This window comes from Danio aesculapii, chromosome 21, assembly GCF_903798145.1.
Source record: "Danio aesculapii chromosome 21, fDanAes4.1, whole genome shotgun sequence".
Taxonomy (NCBI): domain Eukaryota; kingdom Metazoa; phylum Chordata; class Actinopteri; order Cypriniformes; family Danionidae; genus Danio; species Danio aesculapii.
In genome coordinates, this window is record NC_079455.1 from 12826631 (window position 1) to 12839640 (window position 13010).

General features: G+C 36.9%; 1 protein-coding gene across 1 annotated transcript; it reads right to left on the reverse strand.

The window, feature by feature from the left end:
- dynll2b (dynein, light chain, LC8-type 2b) lies at positions 1-12701 on the reverse strand. The gene is made up of 3 exons (XM_056446534.1): positions 12567-12701; positions 2923-3059; positions 1-511 (listed from the first exon to the last, which is right to left on the reverse strand). The coding sequence occupies exons 2-3, from the start codon at positions 3052-3054 to the stop codon at positions 374-376; spliced, it is 270 nt and encodes an 89-aa protein (XP_056302509.1). The 5' UTR covers positions 3055-3059; positions 12567-12701; the 3' UTR covers positions 1-373.
- Positions 12702-13010: the final 309 nt, after the last annotated feature.

Genomic DNA, 13010 nt, shown 5'->3' on the forward strand with positions numbered 1-13010 from the left:
TAAGTATGACATATCATTCTTTAATATAATTTAAAGGCAGCGGTCAAAGCATTTTGTACAACTTCAGTGCAAAATAAATTTGGACTTGGAAAAAAACCTAACAAAAAAACCCAAAAAACATCTTGTTGCGTCATCTCGTGCAACTACAGAAAGCAAAAAAGTTACTGTATTGCAACATATACAAATGAAATAATATACACGGTCCATGCAATTATGCACAGCCTCTATAGCTAAATTCATGTCTGTGTGGGAGAGAATGTAAGCATGTGTGTATGTGTGTGTGTGTGTGTGTGTGTGTGTGTGTGTGCGGCTCAAGCCTCAGTGCATCACAGTCCAGATTTGCTGTCCAGCTTTCACGATTGTCAGATGTTCCTCAGCCCGATTTAAAGAGCAGGATGGCCACTTGACCCAAGTAAAAGTAGATGAAATGCTTCGTTTCATGCGTCACGTAACTGCCAAAGTTCCGTCCCACAATACAATGCCATGTAGGATTGTACTTCTTATCGAACTCCTGTTAAGAAGCAAGAACAGAAATGAATACTTCACAGAGTATTCAGCATCATAAGGAGAAACTTCTCTGTTCAAGGAGTGCACAGTGCATTTAAACCCTGCCTGACATTGTGTATCAGTACCATATTAATCTATTTACATGCCTGTATTGCATTAAGGCATTAAGACCATCATTAATTATGTACATACATTTTAACAAATGAAAATTTTATTTCATGTAATACCTTTTAAATGTGGGTGATGGTGAAGCATTTAGCTGAACATTAGACTTGGGGCTTACTTGTTGAATGCTAATGCTAACTGCTATACTCAATGTAACAATACATATTAGTAATATTAACTGATCACATCGTTATTATTAACTGACATGAACAGCATTTGTACGAGTTTCATTTTAAACAAGTATTCAACAATTTACACTGAAAAAATAAAACTGCATTATACACCTCTGCCTTCAAGTAGTTCATTTATAAACTAAAGAAACTAAACAAATGCTAGAGTCCAGTGTTTCTCAACCACATTCCTGAAGGACCACCAGAACTGCATGTTTTGTCTGTCACAACCATTAAAGGTCTTTTGGTCTCTACTAATGAGCTGATGATCTGAATCAAGTGTGTTTGGTTAAGGAGACATGGGCTGCGTCGGAAATCACCTACCCGTGTCAGTTGGGTCGTTTCACTCCTATTCATAAAATCTCTCACGGTGCATTATGGGATAGCATAGCATGCATCAGATCCGCATTTCAGAATCTCACCGGAAGTAGCAGGTCATCTGGGTACTTCTCACATACACAGTTTTTCAAATTCTATGAATTTGGACACACTACTCAGCTCTCATACTGTTTTTAGTGCAAGTATGCGATTTCGGACGAAGCTATGAGTAATGTGCAGAGCTGGTGGTCCTCCAGGAACATGGTTGGGAAACACTGCTATAGTCAATATGAAAATGATTCAAATGTTTAAACAATTTTCACTGATAAATATTGATAACTGAAATATAGGCCTGATACATTTTGAAGGCACCAGTAGGAAAAAAAATGCATCTAATTGCAACTGTTTATTTATTCATTACTAAAATCCAATAATTTAGTAACAATACTAAACTATTAATTTTTTAAATCAATATAATACTATTGAAGTTAAGACTGGGCAATAAAATCGGTATCTGTATTTATTGACCGAACACCATTGTCAACATCGATAAAAAAAAAATATAAAAAAAAAAGATTCTTATGTAGTTTCTTATGAGGCGCTATAGTTTTATTAAAGTGTTGCTGCTGAGTGCGTGCCTTGGAAGCAGCGCACGACGCTCAGACAAACACAGTGCACCCAAACACTGCAGTGCTTTTTACTTTTCTCCAGAAACTTGCATTAGAGCTGCAGTAATGGTTTATCCGTTCATCTGTTTGTCCCATTGTAAACGGTCAAGGAATCCACGCACAGGTGCTTGTAACTTAAGGTCAGAATAACAACGCAATTGTGAAAATGAGTGCCGTGGCTAGCAGCAGTGGGGAGATTGTAAATAAAAAGCATGCAAGTATGTTGCCAGAGTGGCTTTTTTGTTTCTTTTCTTGTGCATCCCAACCATTAGCACCCAATCCAAAAGATTTTTTTAGCAAGGGGGTAATATAGTCATTCAACTTCACAATTTGTAATGTTGCAGTATGTATTTTAATAATGATGATTGGTTCCTTTACTTGAAAGATAAGATTTGATTATCATAATTTGTGTTATTGACAGAGTTTGAGGTTTACTGTATTATTATTCACACCTTAAAGTTTTCTTTGATTGTTCAGTATTGACGCATTTGATTCATTATATCAAGTTTAAGAGTCTCTTTACACTTATGGTTATTTTATTATAAAAAGATGATATTTAGTTTAAAGATTTTAGTTTTTGACCATTAAAACTATTTGCATTAGTAATGTTGGTAAAGTAAAATAAATAACAAAAAATAATAAATAAAATCCTAATATTCCTAAATGTATTGTTTAAAAAAAAAATCAATAATTTTTGATATCAAATTATATGAAACATGATATCATGGTAATTTTTTTGCAATAATTGAACAAAAGAATATCAAAACTTTGTTATTATAATAATGACAAAACCAGTCTCAGGCACTTGAATTTTAATCTGATTTGATATTCGATGGAAATTAATTTTAGGCCCATGCAATAATGCATAATTACATGTAAATAACCCTTACCCACGTTCTAAACCTAACCATATGGTAAGTTCATGTAATAACATAATATTACTTAGTAGTTCAAATTAAGTTGCACTTGAACCTTAAAATAAGTCTAAATTTCCATTTAGATGGAAAGAGACCCACTGTTGAAAGATCTGCATACAAAATTAAAATCTGATTGTACAAATAAAAGGTGTCAATCCTAAATGTCTTGTACATGACCTTTTTGATGTATGCAGCAATGTCCTTCTCGATGTTGTACTTCTCCATAGCCTGTGTGGCACAATCCACTGCATCCTGCTGCATGTCCTCAGACATATCAGCGTTCTTTATTACTGCCTTCCTGTCAGTCATGGTGGCTGTGAATGTGAAGAAACCATTAAACAACAAGGACAAACATGAATCACAAAGCTAAATTAGGTTCTTCAATGCAATCTTGTTTAACGGAGCCACTCTCATAACAAAACAGAAGGAAAAGAGTCGCATCATTTTTAAAAATTCTTAGCCGTGAACAATTAGGAGAATGGTCATGTTGGATCAATTGGTACTGGATCAATTAATTATTTCCGTTTTATTTATTATCTGAGTCTGAACGATTTTTTATTTTGAAAAGTCCTTTATTTTGAAAAATGACCGTATTCTCATGGTTACATCTCGGTCACTTGAGCGCCCCAAAATGTAACCCACAAGCAGCAAAATGAGTAAGAAACAGTTGGAAAAGTTTGGAAAGTTTATTTGCTAAGGGGAAAAGACCAAGTAAAGGACCCACACACTGCCAAGGTATGGATTTGCAACCCATCTGTCAACAAGTCAGGTGAATCCAGCATGTCTGTGCAAAAACAAGATCCACTGATTGAGATTGCAAATGACAGCGGCTTTTTAGGGGTCGTTCGCATTATCGCATATCACGTATTTCTAGAGTTTGCACAAGTTTGTTGTTTCCAATGGAGGTGCGCGGCTTGCGCGCACAAGCGGTGTGACACGCTCGGGCCAATGAAACCCGCGAGCAAGAATTGACCGATCAGCTTCAGCTTGTATGGAATATTCACATTTCGGTGAGGCTAATTTTCTCAGACTAACACAGAACACACAAACACTGCAGTGCTTTGTAATTTTCTCCATAAATAAAACTTGTATCAGAGTGACAGCAATTTTTTGTCAGCTAGTCATCATCTGAGAAAATGGTTGATGGTCGCCTAGCAACCTACGAAACACCCCTTCCCCAGTCCGCAGGCATTGACAGCTCCATGGTGATAAAAAGGTTGAGAACCACTACCCTATAGCTGGCCAAAAATGGACAAATTTGTAATCTGTGCACCACAAAAAAAGAGAGTCTCACTGATTCACCAAATAACGTGCAAGTATTAAACTGTAATAGCCTATATTATTTTATTCCCTTATACACCTGTGTGAAAACTGATATTTTTGTTGAATTTCAAATTGGAAAATTTAAAAGCCAAAGGCTTACGTTTTTCAGTTAAAAATGACTTACTGATGTTTTGCTGTTATATTTTACATTAGGCTATTATTTGTGCAACAACATATCTAGATATAGTAATAAACATACCGTTTAAATGTGGAGGGGGCCTTACAATATTTTCCAGGGGAAAAGGGGGTCTCAGGCAAAAAAAAAGGTTAGGAACCACTGACGTACAGCATTACTACGATTACAGAAAAGTTTGTGCTGTTACAATTCACTTACCTTTTAATACATTTTGGTGCGATTATAACTCGCTATTAAAAAAACAACAACGACTGAATGTTTTGAATGAGAAGCTGTAATGTAGCCGTGGCGGGATGAATTTTAGTGTGGCACCCCGCCATGGAAGAATGAATATAGTGGAAACCATGATTCGAACATAGAATTAGTATGTCCCAAACCATAGTATGTTGAAAAAGAGTATGCTAAAGGTGCCCGGATGGTTTACTTTGAAGTGTAAAAGCAACCATACTCTAACCACAAATATTGCCCACAATACATTGCACGTTGGACGTGAATTTGATAAGAACTAAAAACTTAAACCACTGAAAACGCTATTTAAGTTTTTTTATTTCATCTGCAACAACTTGAACTTATATCAAGATAAGTTTGGATATTTACTTCTGAATGCATAATTGCCCAAAAACCTGAGATTTTTCTGCATGAAAGACTTGTGAAAGGCAGGTTATCGTGCTGCTGCTTCTCCAATAAGGTATGTAATTAAATATGAAAGAAATGTGGATGATGTGTCAAGATGATTGACAGGGCTCATAACTAAGCAACGTTATCGGTCAATGAGGAACTAGTATGTCCCAAAGCTTGCATACTCTTCTATTACACACTTAAAAGTATATACTTATCCTTCACAAAGAAAGTACACACTTTTAGGGTGTAGTGTAAGTATGCCAATTGGGATGCAGTACATGTTTATGGATGTATACATGTAATCTAAATACATTAACAATATTAAATTAACAATATTAAAAGAGTACAGAGGCTGAGTACTGATATCTATATTATTTTATCGATCTGAGGTAAATGATCTGCTGTCATATGACAATAAATCTCATGGAAAATGGTGTTCAAACTCACATTGGTTGCATTTAACACTGAATCAAGCATATAATCTGTACCTGAGGTGATGATTATTTTTGCTGCAAAACAACAGCATAAAACACAATGTCGCAGAAATTGAAACGGTTTCTATAGTAATAATTTTATTTTATTTTATTTTTTTAAAGTTAACACATTGCTGATAGCGATGCTAACTTTTAGCGCATGTCGCAGCACCATGTGAAATTAGAACACTGTGTAAGGCTGAAAGCCAAAGTTAAAAAACAAACAAACAAACAAAAAAAAAAAAGCGGCAAGACAGCAGAGGAGTGCTTATTAAACAATCAACTGCTTTCAGTTCATCTGACCGTGATGACATTGGAAGAAGCATCTGTAACATCTGTACTGAGCTTAGGGCTGGGCCGATAAATGATATTATATGGAATCGTGATAAAATTTATGTCAATAACAATAATCAGCTCTGGACTTTGTAACTCTATACTGATCTATGTGCCAACCACACAGCAGAAATATGCAACAATGGGAATCTAAAAGTGTGTTGATGTTAAGTACTGAATTTTTGGCCACCGACAATTTATCAGCCGAAAGAACATATTATGCCCTTTAATAGACCCTCCAATTTTTGTGTGGGTTCAGTCATTGTTCGGAGTATTTTATTTTTATTCTGGAAGTATTAACAACTTATATCGAAATATATATATTATTGTTCAATATGGAAAATAATTATCGAGACTGCAGTTTTGCCATATTGCCCAGCCCTAACTGAGCTCCAAGATTAACCGATCATGCTTTGTCGAATGCATGCTTATTTATTAGCATTAGGTCATTGTGATTGCCACTGCGGAAATCTGGTAATTGAACCAGAATATCTAATTAAATGTATTAAAGTCTATGACATTCTACATCTTGGGTGAATACATGAAAGGAAGCCCAGTACAAAAAAAGTTCAACATGGACTAGTGTCTGAATAGAAGAATCGCATTATGGCTCGTTTCCACTGACTGGTACGGTACGGGTCACCTTTATCAGGCTTGCGTTTCCACTAACAAGGGTACCCTTTTGGTGGGCGTGGTGTATGACAAAGTTTCCGTCGACGTCATTCTAGATCGAGGAAATGTCTACAATAAAGCTGTACGGGTCACTTACATATCATATGAAAAGCACTTCTCACAAAACAGATGCTTCATACACATAAATACTTGTGTAGAAATGTTCATTACTAACTTTTCAATGAACATGAGTTGATTATAACTGCAGATCAAAGACAGTGCGAAACAGCCTACTGTAACGTCTGTAATTATATAAAATAAATAAATAAATGAACATATATAAACACATACAGCCCCATACAGTCTCCGATATGTTACCAACTACAGAAGAACTACACACAGCAGACATTGCCCGTATTTAGGTTCAAAACAACAGAAATTATAGCCTACAGTCAGTGAAAACCTCTTATCTGTGTATGTATCTGCTCTTCTTCTTGGATTTGTGGCTGTTCATCAAGATGACGACAAGGTTTGTTTGAGCCCAGATCGACCATGGCTCATTATTATATGTATTTATAATTCCGCTAAAATCTCTCGCTGTGTATTTCAAACATGGCGGTTTTTTGTTTTCATTCTGGCTTGTTGTGTAAGTGAATGACGTATCTCTGTAAACCAATAGCGTTCAGCTGCGTGTGTGGCTCCGCCTTTTGGTACCCTTTCTTGTGTTTGGTACTCTTTCGAAAGGGTGCCGAAAAAGGGGTACGGTAGGGTTCGGTTCGGTACGCTTTTTGACAGTGGAAACTGCCATAAAAGCGTACCAAAACAAACCGTACCACTCAGTGGAAACGGGCCATTAGATAATTATGAAGTGTGCATGTTTTGTGTGTCAAGTGTGCAAACAAACATCGTGGTTTCATTTAATAAACACACACTAAATTGTTACTACTGGAGTACCTCTATTTTCAAAGCTGATCTGAGTCTCACTTCTGCAGCATTTTACCATTTTTATGTATGGCAATACATCTGTACACTTAAAAGGACTTTATTTCTCATTATAAAGAGTCACCTATTTTGGAAAAGTTGAACTGCCATCCTGTCAATTTTCAAATTCTTGTGCCAACTTATAAAGCCTTGAATGGTCTTGCGCCACAATATTTGTCTGGGGTTTTAACCCCCTACACCCCTTCATGTGCGTTACGCTTGTCTGATGCTGGTCTTTTAACTGTTATGTTAATGCGGCTAAAATCTATGGGGAATTGGTCATTCTCTCTTTATTGCCACCTAAACTGTGCAGTTCTCTGCCCTCTGATATTCAGAATGTAGGATCCCCGAGTATTTTTAAATAGTCAAAACTTATTTTTATGGAAGCTTTTATGTGATAAAAAAATTTTTGATGATTATTTTGACTAGTTTTATGCATGCACTTACCGCGCTACTTTTAATATGTATGTAAAGCGCTATGAGATGCTACTTTTAAAAGAGTTGTATAATATAAAGTTTTAGTATTATTAGAAGTATTTTTTAAGTTGATCTGGTCAACCCATGTAGGATAACCACTGTAAAAACCATCGATGTTTAAATACCATAGACTGTAAAATATATGGACGGAGCATCCGTGACGTCACCCATAGGTTTCTGAACACTGCAAAAGAAGCTACTAGTAGGCGCGGCCAACCGTCGCCATTTTGTTCGCGCGTCATCGCACCCACAGCGGGATACCAAATAAGGGCAAAGAGGCGGAGAGTGGGCGGAGCTACAGACGCCTGCTGGCACTTTGCTTAGACCTAGCAGACAGACTTTACTTTGGGAGAAACGCTTGATACTTTATTACCTGTGACTCGTTTGTGTTCTGACCACATGTGCTTGGCTGTACACTATATCAATAAAGTGTTTAGACTTTTAAAAACACTGTAGTAATACAGTGAGCCACTAAACATTGTTCTTATGACGTTTTTCTACAGGAGGAAAACGCGAATTACTTCCAAACACTTCAGATATAGTCTGTGTTAGTAAATGCAAGACTCTTGATGAAATCCAGCATAACACTGTATGACAACGCTTCAGATGACTGTTCTAGAGCCTACAGCTAATCAATCTGGCAAATTCTGGAGTGCTTTATGGGTCTAAAGAAAAATATTAATGATAAATGATCTTAAATAAAACTATTACATTTATAGAGATGGTATACAAGTATATAACTTTACTCACATGGGAAACGGAGGCCACGTGAATGGTTTGTGAGCACAATTAAGTGCACACAGCATCCCATATCATCTGATAATTGTAAGAAATAAGTCCAAAAGGCAGCTGACTGTGTAAAGCCACATAAAACGGAACAAAAATACGATGAATATGCCGAGATTAGTGGCTAATCTGCCGGATTCAGCTGAGGTGAAGTGACGGCGACCAGCGAGACCTAGCTGTCACTCAAGTGGCCACGCCCTTAATTATGCAAACTTAATATAACCTAATATAAAGGAAATGGATGAGTTATAAAAAAATTCACCCCCCTCACAGTTGTCATGGAGGGTAATAATTGCTATATGAACCCAAATCGTTCTTTGTACCAGGCTGTAAACACCTTTTTTTCTGTTGTAAAATTGGCCATTCTAACAGTGGGCTCAATTGCAACTTGCTCTATTATGGAGCCAGGACTAGCGGAATTTTGATGAATTGCAGTTTCAGTTACTTCCGTATTGGCTTCCCGAGAGAGAGCGGGAGGTTGCCGCTTGTTAAATACATACATACTTCAAAAGCCCTGTCCCTTATATTTAGCTGAAAAATTGTTTTTTTTTTTTTAAATGTGAATATTCCCACACAGCCTTCATTTACAAACAAAATAAATCCCTTCCCAAGTCACTGTAATTGCTTGTCACATCTTTTAATGGCAAATATGGCTGTAAGCGGTCTGCTCTGGGACCTGTGTAAGTTTACAGAGTCATCTACCTTTCCAATCAGCTTATTAAGAAACTAGTGCATCTACTAAAAAGGAAACGTGCAGTCATGATTTAACAAAAAGGAGGCCACCTCAATCATATTCCTATGCAAAAGACTCTCAGGCACTCAGTGTTGGGCCCAGGAGAGGGAAAGACCTGATGAAATCCATTCAGTGAGCAGAAAGTATGAGAAAGCACAGGAATAGGACCTTTATCCAGCTATATTTACTGAAATTAAACTAAACCTAGGCTTAACGCATATGCAAAAGGGGCCCTGGTATTTAGATGCATTTTTTCCAATCTGAGTACAACGCCAAGTACAGGTTTGAATAGGGTGTTTGTCCACGTTCAACCACTTCCTGGGGTGGTCAAAAAGCATTTGTTTTTGTGGGGTAACTTTCTGACTGGTTCTAACAATGTGGCACTCACTAAAATAGCTTAACCAATCACAAAAGGTGGGAAATGGGACTATTTGTTTGACGGACCAATGGCACACAGGGGTCATGCCTAAATACATAAACTTCTGATCTCATTCACTTCTGTTGGTTTCCATCTTTTTTTATTTTATTATTTATTTATTTACTTTTATATTTTAAATTATTTTATAACTGGCAATTTCTTATATTACTTACATTTTAAATTTACTGTCATTCATTATTTCTGGTAATTTACCCATATTGGTAATTTAATAGACCTAACCCAATCACAGAAAAGAGCTAACTACTGCATAGCAAACTAAAGTGAATTGAAACATTTACATTTTATTACAGCATCTCATTCCTATACTAAGTAGTACATACTTGAGTATGAAAGAAGAGCAAGCATTAAAAATACTCAGTCATTAACTGAATGTTCTGTTGCTTAGTTACATTGCCCTGTCAATCATCTTATCACATCCTCCACACTTCTTTTATAAATTCATTTCCTACCATATCAGAGATGAAGTAGCATGTTAATCTCCCATTCGCAGGTGTTTTATGTAGAGAAATCTCACGAGTTTACATAAATATTATTCAAGAGATGATGACCAACAGCTTCAATGTTAAAAATAATGTTGGAGATGAAATTAAGCACAGATAACTATTTTTCAGAGGGTTAGGTATTATTCACAATTTAAACCCCTATACCCAAGCCTCTCCAATTACCCATTGGTCTGGTTTAACACCATGTTTGTAGTTCTAATCGAGCATACAGTGTGCCATGCGCAATATTAGCCATTAATGTGTGCACAGATCAATACTTTCAATTTCTACCAGAAATAGTACACCATTTGTATAACCCTTAATACTCATTTAAATCACAATTTGGTACACACTGAATAGTTTTACAAATAAGTGAGTAAATGTGTAGTAGAATTTCAAAATTCATTTCCCAAAATCAACTCAACTAATACTGTAAGTTTGGGGTGGGGCTATTTGTTAGAGTGTTCAATTACAAAATAGGTACAATTACTGAATTGTTTTTTGACAAATATATTAACTAAAATACATTCTTTAAAGTAATATATATTTAATGACCATCAATATTACTGACAAGCCAATTTTGTTAATTCTGAATGTTCTTTTCCCTGTTTTAAGCTTACATGATAACCGAAGCAAAAGCAAAAAAAAAATCTGCAAAAATATTGGCCAAACTTTATTATTAGATTGTTTGAAGGGACAGTAATTTTGATTAATGATGCGGTGACAGAAAGTGGAATTATGAGAGATGTTGTCTTCAATACATCCTAACGGTACTCATGCTGAAATCATGTTCATGAACGAGCTAAATGAAGCAGTGTATGGCCTCAATAACAGAGAAAAAGTTTCTTTTAAGTGAGAGGTACTTTTTTAAAATGGCATTCAACTAATCTTGTAGGCATTGTTTTGCATCTCGTTTATGCACCTCATGTGCGTCATGTTTTAACCACTCGCCTGACTCTGGTTTTTGACAACACGCTCAGTGCGCCTACAGTTAAAAAAAAAAAAAAAAAAACAGTGAAAAAGTGCCCAACATCATGTGCTCCAACACCAAGACTTCTGACAGGCCTGGACCACACCTAATGTGGTTTTTGTTGGTGAGAGGCACCTTTTATAAATGTTTTTTTTGGCAGCAAGCGTTTTCCACTCTGTTTATGCACACCAGGCACCTTGCATTTTTGATGGAACGCTCCGTGTGCCTGCAGTTGAAAAAACACCTGATGTCATGTGCTCCAGCACCAAATCCGGTTGCCTAGCAACATAAAAAGTGCAGCACACTGTTGTATTCTAAAGTAAACAAAAAAGCAGCATGGTGAGCCTCCCGTTGACAGAGCTGAAAATGGTGTTTGGTGTGATGGAGGATGCTGAAGCAATTGCTGATGAGAGACGAGCGCAACGCAGAACAAACTATAAAAACGTAAAGGATCTTTTATTATGTCGCAGTCAACGGCTTCTGGTCATGATCATGTGGTGAAGAACCAGCATTAAGAAGATGTCATACTATATTCATTCTAGGGTTCTGATTTAATGCTGCTCTGGGCAGCCTAATATTACACATATTAAAGTATCTTTGGTCTTTCCGTTTTCGATAAAATCAATGAAAAAAAACAAACTGTAGGGTGTGTGACATCATAATGTCTCTAATCAAGTTTATTTCCCAAGATTTGAACACTCAAAAACATATTTGATAATGCAAGTAAACATTTAACACTATTCTAGTGTTTTTGTGAATATTGTTATGGTAAAAACGTCTATACTGTGCTTTTAAATTGATATATAAAATAACTAAAAGGTCTCAAAGTGTTACATAGGTATAAAGGTGCATTAAGTTTCATTGGGCAGAATGAAACAGTAAATTATGCTGCAAAGTGCAATTAATAATTCACACAGCACAGGTGTCTGCCTTTGATAAGGTCATGGAGAGGGAATCACAGAAGGCCGAGAGAACCATTTGTTGAGAGCTGTGGCTAATTTTACAAAAGCAAAATTAAGTAACTTTCACCCAAGTACAGCCATGTCAAAATTAAAAAGACTTCAGCTTGATTCAGATCAGTCCATCAGAGCCATACGTTGGTGATGATGACGATGTCCTCACTCAGCATCTGCTCTCAAAGCTCGCTCATCATTGGCAGAATTACGTAACATTTTCCTTCAGACGCCGAGCACTTCTAACTTTCATCGCACGCCACCGCCCTAATTATTCATTATGAAAAAGATTCTCAAAAAAATCCGAACCTAACAATAATGGTTTACAGGGGAAGCAGAATTGCTGCAAAGTACAGGTAGCCGCTAGAGCTGCGTCCACGATGCTTCATTTGAATACAGTACTCATTAGTAAACTTCCGCACATGCATGTACATATTCAAATGCATTACCTTTTTCTCGAGCGATATGGTCATGCATAGTAAGTAAAAACCACAGTGCTCACCCTCTTTTGATGCTTTTAACACTGGAATACTGTTTAGTCAAGGCTTTGAGAGCCGCTGTTCACGCTTGACTTCACTAGCCACTATTTGAGCCGTAACTCAACCCATGCGGCGGCGCTCGTAACTCACAGCCAACTTCGCGTCACAAAACCTGAGAAAACCCCGCCCACCGCACTGCACCGGCCTTTTGATTGGCTGCCGCCGAGCCTCTCCCCGCGTGTTACGAGCGTTTTCCACTAGCTTAACACTGCCCGCATTTTATTTCGGCCCAGAATGCACCTGGGCCCGTCTGGATTCACAGTCCCACATCCTGAGGGCAAAGGTATCGATTCCTGCGAGGTTTATTATTACTCCATTTGTTTACCACACTGCGATATATAAGGTTGGATGCGATGTAGTGGTTTATGAAATGGTTTCCCTTGTGTTGATGGCTCACATTTATGAAT

Excerpts from the sequence above, each read along its gene's own strand:
- dynll2b (XM_056446534.1), bottom strand. The coding sequence starts at position 3,054 with ATGACTGACAGGAAGGCAGTAATAAAGAACGCTGATATGTCTGAGGAC. Across the intron at positions 512-2,922 it reads TTGCTGCATACATCAAAAAG|GAGTTCGATAAGAAGTACAA; the intron begins GTCATGTACAAG and ends GCTTCTTAACAG.